We start from the raw sequence: 13,451 nt of genomic DNA, 5'->3' as shown, positions 1-13,451 counted from the left end.
TGATAGTATCTTAAAGCTGTCATTATTTATGCCTTACATAATGCCTGAACTGCAAGGTTAGGAGCAAACCATGATTCAGAAAGTAGGAAGAGATCTCCTGAGCAACAACACTAATGAAGTACTTAGTTCAGGAATATTTATAAGTTTTTATAAAATGCTAGCATTGGACATTTTAAACTTTTAACACTAATTAAACAAAAGAAAGTAGGAAATTTTAAAATAATGTATTCTAACACTCTAATTAGAAAACTTCAAAGCCATTAAAAAAAAAGGTAAAGTCAGGCTCTGTATATGTATCAAAGTATCTAGAAACCGATAAAGACCTAAGTCTGTGTCTGATGGGCTGCTTACACACACGGAAGGGATATGAGAATCCACAGGAGGGTTTTTAAATTTATTATTTTCTACTTAGTTCTTACATGATTGATACATGAAATATTATTTTAGAAGCACACAACCTAGAAATAGACAGTGATTATATTATGTTTAACATTCTATTACAGGTAAAATGTACACTGAAAAATGTGGCCTATCCTATAACCTCAGCATCTTGTGGGTGAAGGTAGGAGGATAGTGAGTTTAAAGCCAATCTGGCTCAAGTGAGGCCTTGTCTCAAACAAAACAAAACAAAACAAAACAAAACAAAACAAAACAAAACAAAAACAAAACAACAAAATAAACCCCAAAAACCCACAAAACACTAAACACTACTTGTAAGGGGTGAAATGACTGGAGTTATACCCTGTCAGTCAAGTAGGTCTACTGTCTGTAACTGACAACTTTGTACTGAAGATGTGAAACGCTACATAGAGAATAACTGTTTCTAAAAGCAAACTCTGAAAGCTCCAGAGTTTTCATGGCTTTCACTTCACATATGCTGGCTCCTGTATGTTTGATGATTCAACAGTTACCTTTCTAAGAAGTAGCTGAATTTATTACTATAAACCAATGAAATGCATGAAGCAAAGGAAAAGAGAAACAAAGACTTGAAGTACTTACAGGTATAATAAATCAAAGGAGACACAAATGAGTATGGATAGAGGAATTAAACCTTCTCTAGACGTTCAAGGAGTTAAATCTTTCACAAAACCAACCAACCAACCAACCAAACAAACAAACAAACAAACAAAACCAAGCAACCAGGAACTATTACTTAATACAAATTACAAGAAAGGATGAGACACATCTGTCTCTTAGCTGGCCAGGACCTACACCTTTAATATTTTCAAAGGAGCGTCTTGGGGTCTTCTAGGATGAGACAAAGAAAAGAGCTTCAAGCATCCAGAATTAAGCAGTTTGAATAGATGATGGGTGGATTTAAGAATTGATCTAGTAAAGTTTTACTGTATGGAGGATATTGACTACTAAAATTAAAATAACTGTATAAGAGTTTAAACTTGTTATTCATAAAATTACTATGGAAATAGCAGAAAAACTTGACAGTGAAAATTGAGAATATCTAATAAAATTTATCAAAAGGAGTTTTTGCAAACAAAGTATCTCATATTGTTAGAGAATATTGTCCTCTAGGTATGACATGGCCCATGTTATCTTAGAATCACAGAAGCTGTGATGACCAGCATTTGGGAAACCTTCACAAGACTGGGCTAGTCCCTCACAGAAGGAAAAAGTACGAAGGGTATTAGAACCTGTGGTGGTTTGAATGAGATGTTGTCACCTTGTCTTGGGCGTTTATTTGAATATTTGGCCTCTAATGTTGGTATCCTTTGGCTGTTTAGGAGGTATATGGCCTTGTTGGAGGAAATGTGTCAATGCAGGCAAGCGCTGACATTTCAAAAGATATATGCCATTCTCAGCCCTCTTTCTGCTTCCTGTTTATAGTTCAAAATGTAAGTTCTCTCAGGCTGCATGCCTCCCACCTTGTCATTATGAACACTAACACTTTTACCCATAAACTCTAAATAAACCTCCCTGTCTATAAATTTGTCTTAGACATCATGTTTTATACAGCAACAGAAAAGGAACTAATACAGACTCTCTCCTAAGACTCTGCTTTCTCCCGGCGGATTCTAAGACCTAGCCCAGCTGCATGTGCTGCCAGGAATGACCAGAGTAAATGAGGAGTAGAAAGCTAACTTCAAAGCAGATTCCATCTATGCAGCTTCTGGGAGGAGTGCACCCATGACCCACACCGGGTGGACCTTTTCTGTGATGCAGCTGTTTGCATATTCTTCATAAGCCTATAAGTAAGCCCAATAAATTCAGTAGTTCAGCAAGCTAGACTTGGATGAACTCATTTTCTTGGTCTGCTGCTAGTGAGATATAGTCGATATTTGTTTGTATCTCCCCAAGAAAAGACACACAGCTATTTTAAATGGGATCATTTAAATTTATCAATATAGTGCCTGCTAAGGCATCAAAAACCTTGACTTCAGTTCTTCATGTTAACAACTAAATTTCACTGAGTTTAAGTATTTATTGTCAGTTTATTAATAGATTATCATTTACTTAAAACCTAAAGAACACATTTTTTTAATTTAAGATATATATAATAGTTGGAGCAACTGAATTAAATTCCCATCAAGATTGGCAGCAGGTAAAATTTAGATTACAAGTGTAAATACAATAGAGGCAACCAATTAATCTAATTGCCATAATACACACAGGTTCAGTAATTTCATTTGTTTGAGGTTAAAGACATACTCATTTGTGTAACTGATTTAAATACTGAGAAAACAAGTAGATTATAAGTAATAAACAAAACCTAATTGTTTCAGAAGAAGTATGTCACAAGTTTTACTTTAAAATGTAAATGCAGCAGCTGAGCATGTTTATACACAACTATAATCCCACTACTCAAGAGGCTGAAATGTGTGCATCATGGCTTGAAGGTCAGCCAGGATACATAGAAGCTGTCTGCAAGAAACTGAAGGAAGAAGGAAAAGAAGGTGGCCATTTCCCTCGCATTTGCTACAACTCTGACAATTTTCAAAATTCTTAGCAAATTTAACGATGTTAGAGTTCTAAACCCAAGACCATTTGAGACATGACTTGGGAATGCTTCTCTTTTGCTGTTTCAACCCTGACAAAAGTAAGGAATGTTGGTTTTCACAGTACCATTGGAGCAGAGGGTAGGCTTGGCAGCTGCCCTGTTTGGTTTCCTGAGTGCCGTATTAACCCAGCAGGATCTTCAGACTGCTCCAGAGGAAGCTTGGCAGCAGCCGGGTGCTGAGAGAATTGCACCTTCTTACTGGATCCGTCCAGTCTGCTGCTTCTCTCTATGGCAATCAGATCACGGATTTTCTGTAGCTGTTCCACTGAAGCTTTTTTAGGAAAGATAAGATGCGTTTCTCCCTGGAATTTACAGAAGTGAGAAAAATCTTAATTTCTGCTTTAAAGTGACAGTCACTCTTATATACAGTGGTATTGATACTGTTGAGTATATCATATATTTAAAAAATATGCTCTTATGTGTATGGGTATTTTGCATATATATATATATATATGTGTGTGTGTGTGTGTGTGTGTGTGCATGTGTGTGTGTTGTGTGCATGTGTGTGTGTTGTGCACTGTGTGTGTATGGTGCCAGAGAAGACAGAGAAGTGTCTGCTTCACTGGAGTTGCCATTACACATGTTTTTGAGCTGCTATTTGGGTGCTGGGAGTCAAACTCTAGTTATTTTGAAGAGTACTTTTAACCATAGCACCATCTCTCCCGCCTTATATGTATCATATATCAACAAATATGCTAGTTTTTAAACTAAAAGAAAATGTGTTTCCTTATTAGCATATAAAGCTTGGCATATTTGATGTAATCCAGGGACCTTTATTTATTGTTTTTTGAGACAGGTGTCCTATATCCCAGGCCAGCCATGGATTTGTTCTCCAGCTGAGGGTGACCTTGAACTTCCTGGCCTTCCTCCTCCTATTTCCTAAGTGCTGGGGTTATAAACCTGTGCCACCAAGTCCAGTCTATGTAGTGCTGGGGCAGCAGTGCTCTACCAACTGAACTACATCCCTAGCCTTAGGAAAGCTTTAGAAAAATGTAACACTTTACAATATAGCATACGAGCACCAAAATATATATTCCTATATCCTCTGCAAAAAAAATAAAATACTATCATTTTCTATTAATTCCATGCAAAGTAATGTTAGAAATACTGCCATGGAAAAGGCTTGAGCCAAGAGGCTGAGGCTTATAATCCCAGCTACTCAGGATGCTGGGCAGCAAAATTCCAAGATCAATAAAGGCCTACGCAAGTTAGTAAGATGGTCTCACAATACAGTTTAAAAACAAAAGCACAACAAAAAGAAAGTCTTAATAAAACCAGTAAGAGGTTATGTAACACATACTAAGACAAATATGGTTGACAATTGACTATCTCAAAATAGTCAATAGTATTTTCAACGTTCCAAAAGAAACTATGTATGTCTGAGATGACATGAATGTCAGTTACCTTGACCTTGTTTAATAAATTGTATATAATAATTAGATGTATACAATTTTAAGTAAAACATTTTTATAAAAGTTATAAAACAATTTCTAACCCAAGTCTTTAGAAAACAGTTACATAATCAGAAGTGTGTTCTCTGGGGGCACCATTTCCCCAAAGCAGTTAAAAGTATACATTGATAGAAAATTTTATTGTGGTGCTAAGAGTCTTGCACACACTAAAATAGAATAAAATGGTGAGAGTGGAAAAGTATTTATTTGTATATTCTCTGCCATAAAATAAAGTATTATTATTTTCTGTAAAATTCCATACAAAGTCCTGATGGTAGAAATGCTGCCACACAAAAGGCTTGAGTCGAGAGGCTGAGGCCTGTAATCACAGCTACTCAGAATGCTGGGCAGCAGAATTCCAAGATGAATGAAGGCAAGTCCTCTACCCTAAGTGACACTTTTAGTCCCAAACTATAGACTGATTTCTTAATTTTTTTAAATTTAGGGTTTCATTGTGTAGCTTTGGCTGGTCAGTAACTCATTATACAGCCTGGGTAGGCAACAAATTCACAGAGATCTGCCTGCCTCTGCCTCCTGATTCAAAGAATGTGCCACAATGCCTAGTACTACAGAATATTTTCTTAAAGATGCATTTTTATATTTATTTATTTATTTATTTATTTATTATTTGGTTTTTTGAGACAGGGTTTCTCTGTGTAGCACTGGCTGTCCTGGAACTCACTCTGTAGACCAGGGTGGCCTTGAACTCAGAAATCCACCTGCCTCTGCCTCCCGAGTGCTGGGATTAAAGGTGTGCGCCACCACGGCTGGCTAAGATGCATTTTTAAAAATAATTTTATTTATGCATCTGTGTGTATGCATGTGAGTGTGGATACTCACAAAGACCCTTAGAGGTCACTGGATCTCCTGGAGTTACAGGCCTTGGTGAGCTACTGTATGTGGGTGATGAGAAGCAAAATTAGGCCCTCTGAATAAGCAGCAACTGCCTTTAACAGCTGGGCTGTCTTTCCAGCACCTGTCACTGCCCCAATCCCTGTTGCTGCTCCCCCAACACAGATATACAGTATTAATAAGGCTTCTAACAAAATACATCTAAATAAGCAATATTTGTTGAGAGCGGTTAAGTGCTTATCTGCAGCACAGACAGCTTTAATATAAAACTAATTTAAAATAGTAAATTATAAACCAAGAGACCAGGTGATATGAAAATATACTCAATCAAGTTCCGAGGAGTTGAGAAGCAGCTGTGGCAAACAGTAACTCTACAAACTGTAATGTGACTAAAAGCTGTTACCACACCTCCTGAGCCCAGGAGAGCAGGTGCCTTGCCTTCTCCTCTAACCAATCCTAAAAACTGTTATCTACAGGCCAACATGTTCTTGTTCAAAACCAAAGCATCACATTTTCATAAAAATTCGAAATTACAGGATAAATATAATAGCTCCAAGAATGTTTTAAGAAATTAGGGATTCTAAGATTCAACAAATCTGCTTATCAAAACATTTTTCCATGACAATTCTCATTGCCCCATGACAACTAAATGACAGCAATGTGTTTCAGAAAACCAAACAACCCAAATTGTTCTGAAAAACTGCCCTGCTTCATCCCTACTGAAGCCTGGGAGAGGGGACGCAGCAGGAAGACAGGTGTGGCTCCCAGCTGAGAACTGCCCTGCTACAATAAACTTCAGGGTCACAAAGTCATTTGGATCCCATTCTTCCTCAACCTCACTCATAATGTTCAGGATTTTAATATATACTGGTAAATTTCAGGGTAAATTTTAGATATATCTTCCAACGTAAAAGCCTACCAAAACTCCCAGTACATTTTCAGCTCTATCAGTCCATCACACAGCTTAGTTACATGGATGAAACAGTTGCTTCTGGTCTGTCTTAAAGTGTGAAATCTAAAGATGGCCAAAGAAGCAAATATAGTATCATTTTATCAGAACACTGTAACTCACATCAAATACTATTCCAAGTCTTGGAACAATTTGTTATCTGGCATGGAGGAAACCAACCATGATGAATGCCTGACACTGGGGCATTTTCTGGGCAAATTAGATCAGAGGGTTACCCTACCTAGCAAAACAAATATTTGTTACAAAAAAGACAAATATTATCCCCTGGATTCCATGACTTCAACAATGAGAAACTGATATGGCTTTTAAACACCAAAAACTAAGTTTTCCTGTCTAGTTTTATCTTCATCTCCTTGCCAAGAATCAGCAGTGCTCTCATTTTTACCACTCTATAGTCTGAAATTCTCCATATTCCGATGTTTATACGGAACCTGCAATCAGATGATACCACAATTTATAATCCTGGCCAGGTCTCATTTGAGCTGTGGGCTCATCTTATTCCACTAAGAAATATTTTTACTTCAAAAGTATTCAATAGTAAAGTAGCCCAAACTGTCAAAAAGTCAGGCAGTGCTTTCTCCCATAAAAACTGCCACTTTACAAGATTTTTTCATCTTAATTAGTGGTACTCCTGTTTACTTAGTGTCTGAAACCTAAACCTATTCTGTCAGAAATTTCTCCCTTTCCCCTTGTACAGATGTTAAATTCAAGACCAATTCATTCCTCTGCCCATGTATACACACACAATTCTTGAATCCATTTACATCTTGTCTCTATGTCATCAGTGCTTTGTTTAGCAACTGTTTATAGCCTACTAACTGTGCTGTAATAGCAATACTCTCGGAACTAGGAACATTGGAGCAAACAAACAAAGGTTCTTCAGAAATATATATAACCACTGCCATGCCATCTTAGACCAGTGTAAGAAGCCAAGTGGTTTCTCTGTATCATCCCTTGCCTACACTCTAGATTATCCAGAATATTCTCTTTACAATAACTGAAATAATATTTGGAAATTGTCTTCCATTCTTTAAACTTTCCAGTGGTGTCAATACTAGTTCCTTTTCTTGTCTCTTTGAGAAAATAGCTGACATAAACAATTTAAAAGATGAAGGATTAATTTTGGCTCAGGTTCAGAAGGATCAGTGACTAGGGAGTGAGTCACTTGGCAACATGTTTCTGAGCCCACAGCCAGGCAGAATATCATGATGGTGGGACCAGTGGAGGAGGCACCCTTTCTAGGAAGACAGGATGTGGTTAGCGTAAGAAATAACATCCAAACATATTTCTCTAGAGAGCTACTTCCTCCACAGAGGCCACCATCTCCATAGTTCTAATTAATCAAGTCAAAGGTTGAATCCCTCGAGATTAAATCATTCATTTAGTCATAGACCTCCTGTTCTGTAATCCCTGAGATAAGAAGTACGTTTTACCAATCTCCCAGATGTTTAATCAATCTACTCAAACTGATAACCAAGACTAATTAATGTTAACAGTCTAAGTGTTTACCTGATGTGGTCTGGTCTTTGTCTATACATAAAGCTATTTCCCAGGTCAAAACTACTGCAGCTAGAAGCCCTTTGCCCAAGCCAATCCCCTGTATGAACTGAGTTTCAGGAACCTGAGCGGTTTCTTGCCACTCAGGTCCTACCCTTTACCACCTCAGAGGCCTTCTGTGGTCACTTCACTGCTACAGCAGCTGCAACTCTAATTTCTGTGAGTGCAGAATCATATCTTGTGGTCTCTTTCCTGTTTTCTAACCTATTAGAACATAAGCTGTGGGTGAGATATTAACTTACTTCACTGTTAATCTTCACGGTGTGCATCAGAATTTGGTTCGCAATGGTAGACAGGAAAAAACCCCTATATCCTATTTCTTTAACAACATCTACAAATGGCACCTGTATTCCTGCTCAACTTTTAAAAAAATATCCTATACACCAGAAATAGGGGTACATAGAAGATTCAAAATCCTCAGTCTGTCTGTCTGTCTGTCTGTCCATTTTACATTATGTAATAGGCTGCCCTGAACTCATGTCCTCCAGCCTCAGCTTCCCAAGAAGACTACAGGATGTATAAGTATGCCTGGCTAAAATTCACAACTTTAATAATGACATTTACTGTACTATAATAGTAAACTGTGCCACAAGGTTTGAGAGGATGGAAACACCAAACTCTTCTTGGGAAATCAAATGGTACACCATCTTGAGATTACTGTTGCAGGAGAAAAGCATTCTGTGAGGCGAGTGACTTTTCCGTATTTTACTTTTTCTACTTCTTACTGGACAGTGGTGATACTGTAGTATTCAATGCACACTCACAGATAGATCAATCAAGTATGCTGCTGGAAGACTGAAGGGGCCGCATTTGATCCTTGGGTTGTACTTCATGCTCTTTATTCTAAACTTTGAGATTTTTAAGAATCTATAGAGACTCGTTACACTTTATCCTGACTTCATTATACTTTAAAAAATATCTAAGATGTTAAAAAAACAACAACAAATAATTATACACATTTCCAAAATGACCAATTAATTTAAAAAAAATGTCATTCAGGGGGGTTGGGTAGAGATGGCTCAGCAGTAAAGAGTACTGGCTGCTCTCCCAGAGGTCCTGAGTTTAATTCCCAGCAACCACATGTTGGCCAACAACCATCTGTAATGGAATCCGATGCCCTCTTCTGGTGTGTCTGAAGGCAGCTAATGTGTACTCATATACACTAAATAAATAGATCTTAAAAAAATATATTAAAAAAATGTCATTCAAACAACTATTCACAGTCAGTACTGTTTGCTTTGCACATAAAGAATGGGGAGGGGACCTTTCAAATACTTACCTCTTCAAAGCCCATTTCAAATAAACACTCAACAGCTCCTCTGACAGGCAAGAGTCTAGTAGAAAACGCTGTGTTCCCAATACGGATGGATCTGTATTTTTCATCACTGGGGTTTCTGATTAAAAAAAAGAAAAAAAGATAACATAATGGGCAATATACCACCACTCATCTTTTTAAGAGTTTATATATGTTTCTTTCACCTTTCCTCTCAGCTGTCCTTCTACACATGGTAGTATAAATCCCAACTATAAGGAATGAGCAGTCGAGACGATCATTCACACGTCATGATTCGTGTACTTCAGTACCACTGAGTACTTGTGCTGTCCAACTTCATGGATGACAGTATCATTGTTGCCATAGGAAACTGTGTGGCTGTTACAGGTAAGTACTTTTTTAGTCTTTTAAGTTTCTAGAAGTCGCCCCAGACAGAGGGTAGCACTGTGTCTGCTTGCTCTGAGGGGTCCTGTCATCTATAATGGTGCTCAGGGTACAACGACTGTGATTAAGAAGCATTTGTGAGTTGAAACAGCTGAAAAGCTTTGCTTCCAGCATAATGAACCTTAGTGGTCACTTAGCTTCCTTTCCTCCCTGTACCAAGGACTGTCTTTACTGTAAGTTTCTACCTTGTTTTAAAATGTTTTTGGAAAGGAAATAAGGTAATTGTCTTAGGGTTTTACTGCTGTGAACAGACACACACTGTGACCAAGGAAAGTCTTATAAAAAAAACAACATTTAATTGGGGCTGCCTTACAGGTTCAGAGGTTCAGTCCATTATCATCAAGGTGGGAGCATGGCAGCATCCAGGCAGGCCTGGCACAGGCTGAGCTGAGAGTTGAGAGTTCTATGTCTTCATCTAAAGGCTGCCAGTGGAAGACTGACTTCCAGGCAACTAGGGTGAGGGTCTTAAGCCCACACCCACAGTGACACACCTACTCCGACTAGGTCACACCTATTCCAACAAGGCCACACCAATAAATGGTGCCACTCCCTAGTCCAAGTATATACAAACCATGACAGTAATAAAATAAAACAAAACCACAAATATTCAAAGACAAAGCTCTAAATATTACTGTTTAACTGTCATACGTTAGTGTTGGTCTACAAACTCCTTCCCACAACAATTCCAATACTGTGTGTTCAATAACTTTTATAATAACTTGATAATACTATGAGATTTTCACTGTGTTCTATAAAATTTGTAGGTCCACAAAAAAGTGGAAATTAAAAAAAATCTTTTCACCAATGATTTCAGAAGCAAGCATTGATTGCTGGCAGCTTGGGAGTGTTTACCTTCTCTACATTTACTATGTATTAGGGGCAGAGTTTCTCAGTCTTGACCCCCATGAAATGTAGACCACAGCTGAGGGGAGACTCCCTATGCACCACAGAATACTCAACATCCCTGTTTTCCCTGAGACACCACTTAAACAAAATCTAAAGTACAAAATGAGCCTAGCATGTGTCAATGCTAACCACAGATGACTTGTCATGATGCACATCAGCTATCCCCATGGCATACCCAGTTAAAGCTGAAGATGTGCTGCCCACCTCACAGCTTCTCAGGCTCTCCATGGCCGCTGCATGCTGCTTACTGGGCTCTGTCATGCCATAGCAAAGCCCAGCAGAGACGGGCATACCCAGTTCCCAGGTCCCTCTCTATCTTCCTTTGGCTTGTTTCACCTCAAACTCACAATCCCCTTGTTTCAGATCTTAGTTGCTATGAATGTTTAACCCATTTTTAAATTAAAAATGCTAAGCAGACTTGCTTGAGTTCAAGCATAGACTAAGCCCAAAGTCAGCCCTGCCTTTCTATGGTATCCTGGGCATTGAATTGAATTTTGCTTGATTCTCTATCAACTTAATTTTCTCTGTACAGTTTTTTGTTTTTGTTGTCATGCTTTGATGCTTCCCCCATCCATCTCTGTTACCTATTAAATACTTTTGTAAGTTGTAATATTTACTTCACTTTTTAGCAATTATCTTGTATCTTTTCTTGGGAAATTTTTCTGAATATGTAGTTTTTCATGATGTTAAAAGGATAGAATCTTGAGAAGGCAGCAGAATTTCTTGTACTGTGCTCAACTTTATCTTTGAAAATATTTTTGTCTTTTTTGGTGTTTTACTCTCATAGTTATCTACCAAACTATTTAATTTTCAGAAAAATAATATTTGCCTTTGTATTTGAATTAGTTACGGAAAGTCACATTCTCCCTCCCACTTTTTCTGAAACAGCTCTGCCTTAGGAAGGATACAGAACTACCACTGGCCCCTCCTCTAGCATCCACTTTTCTTTTGAGCAAACACTGACTACTTATCAAGGTACAGTAGTGTATACCTATAATCCCAATATGCCAAACGACGGAACTGTTTCAATAACAAAAAACAATTCTCAAACACCAAAAAAACCACAAAACCCCCACTGTAGGGCACAAGACAAAACATTACAAAAATAATTGCATGTGGGAGGAATTTGTACACTAGAGGGGATGGTGACAGGGAAAGAGATGAAGAATAAACAATGGGCTACAGACATGAAATTTCAAAGAACAAACAGTCAAACACTCCACCAAACTTTTCACCTAATTTAATAGAAATAATAATAATAGCAACCACCTCAGTAGTTGCGATATATGTGCCAGGTCATTTATGTTGGGTAGTCCTAGAATAGAGTATTTTTCTTCCTTTTATAAGGTAAACTTAAACTTGGAAATTATATGTAAATTGCCTATAATGACACTTAAAATAGTTGACTAAAATTGAAACTTACTGCTCTGGTTAAAATGTTTATACATATACCACCACACAAGCTGCCAGCAGACTCACCAACTTTCAATTACACTCAATTTCTCTACGTGTCAGTGGCAACCTACATTAAAAATTAGAAGTTTTTTGTCTTCTATTACTTCTTGCATTGTCATTGAAAATTCTCTTTCTCCATTCCATTGGGTTTATTGTTATGATTATGCAGTGACTTCATAATCAATGCCTGTTTCTTCTAATGGTTTCCTCCCGGAAACTCCACTGTAGAAACTGTGAGTCACCTTTGCCTATCCCTTCACTAAATGTCTCATGTTTGGTCTCCCTACTACCTCCTAACATAAAAATATAAAGACAGAGACATTAACACTGTCTTGGAATTGTTCTTTGATGTTACACTGTAGCTGTTTTTCAAACCTTTCTTCTCCCAAATACATTTATATTATTTGAACAAAGAAACTATGTTTGATTCTTGGTTCTTCACTCAGTACAGTTAATAGTCAAACACTATGTGTGCTTTGTAAACAAAACAGTACAATATCAAATATTTATATTAAAGAATAAATGAACTAGGGACAGGGGATCCATTTAGATGGTAGAGTGCTTGCCTCCCATTCATTGAGCCCTGGCTCAATCTGTGGCAGCTCATAACAGCAATTGTGGTAGCCCACACCTGTAACTTAGAGGTGTAGGTAGGAGGATAAGAAGTTCAACATTATTCTTAGGTACATGAAAAGTTCTAAACCAAACTCTGGTTCATGAATCAAATTAGCTAAGCAGCTCACCTGTGATGTCAGGAAAACTAATACAGAGTTGCTTTGTTTTGCTCTTGATAAAGTCCATAGTAAGCTCATCTTATCTAAAATGGGTGGCAGCTTTTGCATACAAATTAGCACACATTTCTTTTGGAGCTTATTTAGATTTATTACTGTTAGGATATGATAAATATTCAAGCAGAAATTTAAGAGTATTATTTCATTGTAGATTTCAGTGACAAGTATCTACTTCAAAACAAGCTAATGCATTTTTATTTGCATATCCATTCTATAAATTGTTCTGATACTGAGGCAAATGAGATGCTGGGACAATATGCCTTCAATAGTGCCTCCACTATGGCACTAGTGGGTTTAAAAGAAAATAGCAATGCAAAGAGGAACCTGATTTTCTCTACCAAATTACAGAAGTATAATTATAATGTGCGGTCAGGGACCAGGAAGACATGGAGCTTTTCCTTAAGAGTTAAGAAGTCACTGGATTTGGACATGAAGAAGCAGGATATCATCTCCCAACCAAGCCAGACCTTGAATTCTAAGAACACAAGGACACTTGTTGAAAACAAACTAAAGGAGCATTTTCTCACATCAACCTGAATCATTTCTCTTACAAACTGCTCTAATTTCCTTTATAAAACAAAAACTCCAAGATCAGAAATGTAAGCCACAGTAAAGGCTGTAAAATGAACCAGTTTCTTTAAGAAATTTAGTAAATATTCATAATGATGGTCATGATCCGAAATAACTGTCTGCATGCAAAGCTATCTTTCAAAGTACTCTGATCTTAGCATCTTTGGTT

At 37.5% G+C, this 13,451-nt stretch overlaps 1 protein-coding gene across 3 annotated transcripts in view; it reads right to left on the bottom strand.

Annotated features, from left to right (window-relative positions):
• Ngly1 (N-glycanase 1) overlaps positions 1 to 13,451 on the bottom strand; it is a 62,613-nt gene that overhangs the window by 48,048 nt on the left and 1,114 nt on the right. For all 3 annotated transcript variants that reach the window (NM_021504.3, NM_001362432.1, NM_001362433.1), the window contains exons 2-3: positions 9,123 to 9,237; positions 3,079 to 3,315 (exon numbers count right to left, since the gene is read on the bottom strand). In NM_021504.3, coding sequence (NP_067479.2) covers positions 3,079 to 3,315; positions 9,123 to 9,237 — 352 coding nt within the window. The remainder of the gene's footprint in view (positions 1 to 3,078; positions 3,316 to 9,122; positions 9,238 to 13,451) is intronic.

This window comes from Mus musculus, chromosome 14 (assembly GCF_000001635.26).
Source record: "Mus musculus strain C57BL/6J chromosome 14, GRCm38.p6 C57BL/6J".
NCBI lineage: Eukaryota > Metazoa > Chordata > Mammalia > Rodentia > Muridae > Mus > Mus musculus.
Note: the sequence above shows the minus strand (reverse complement) of the source record. Positions and strands in the feature narration are given on the sequence as shown.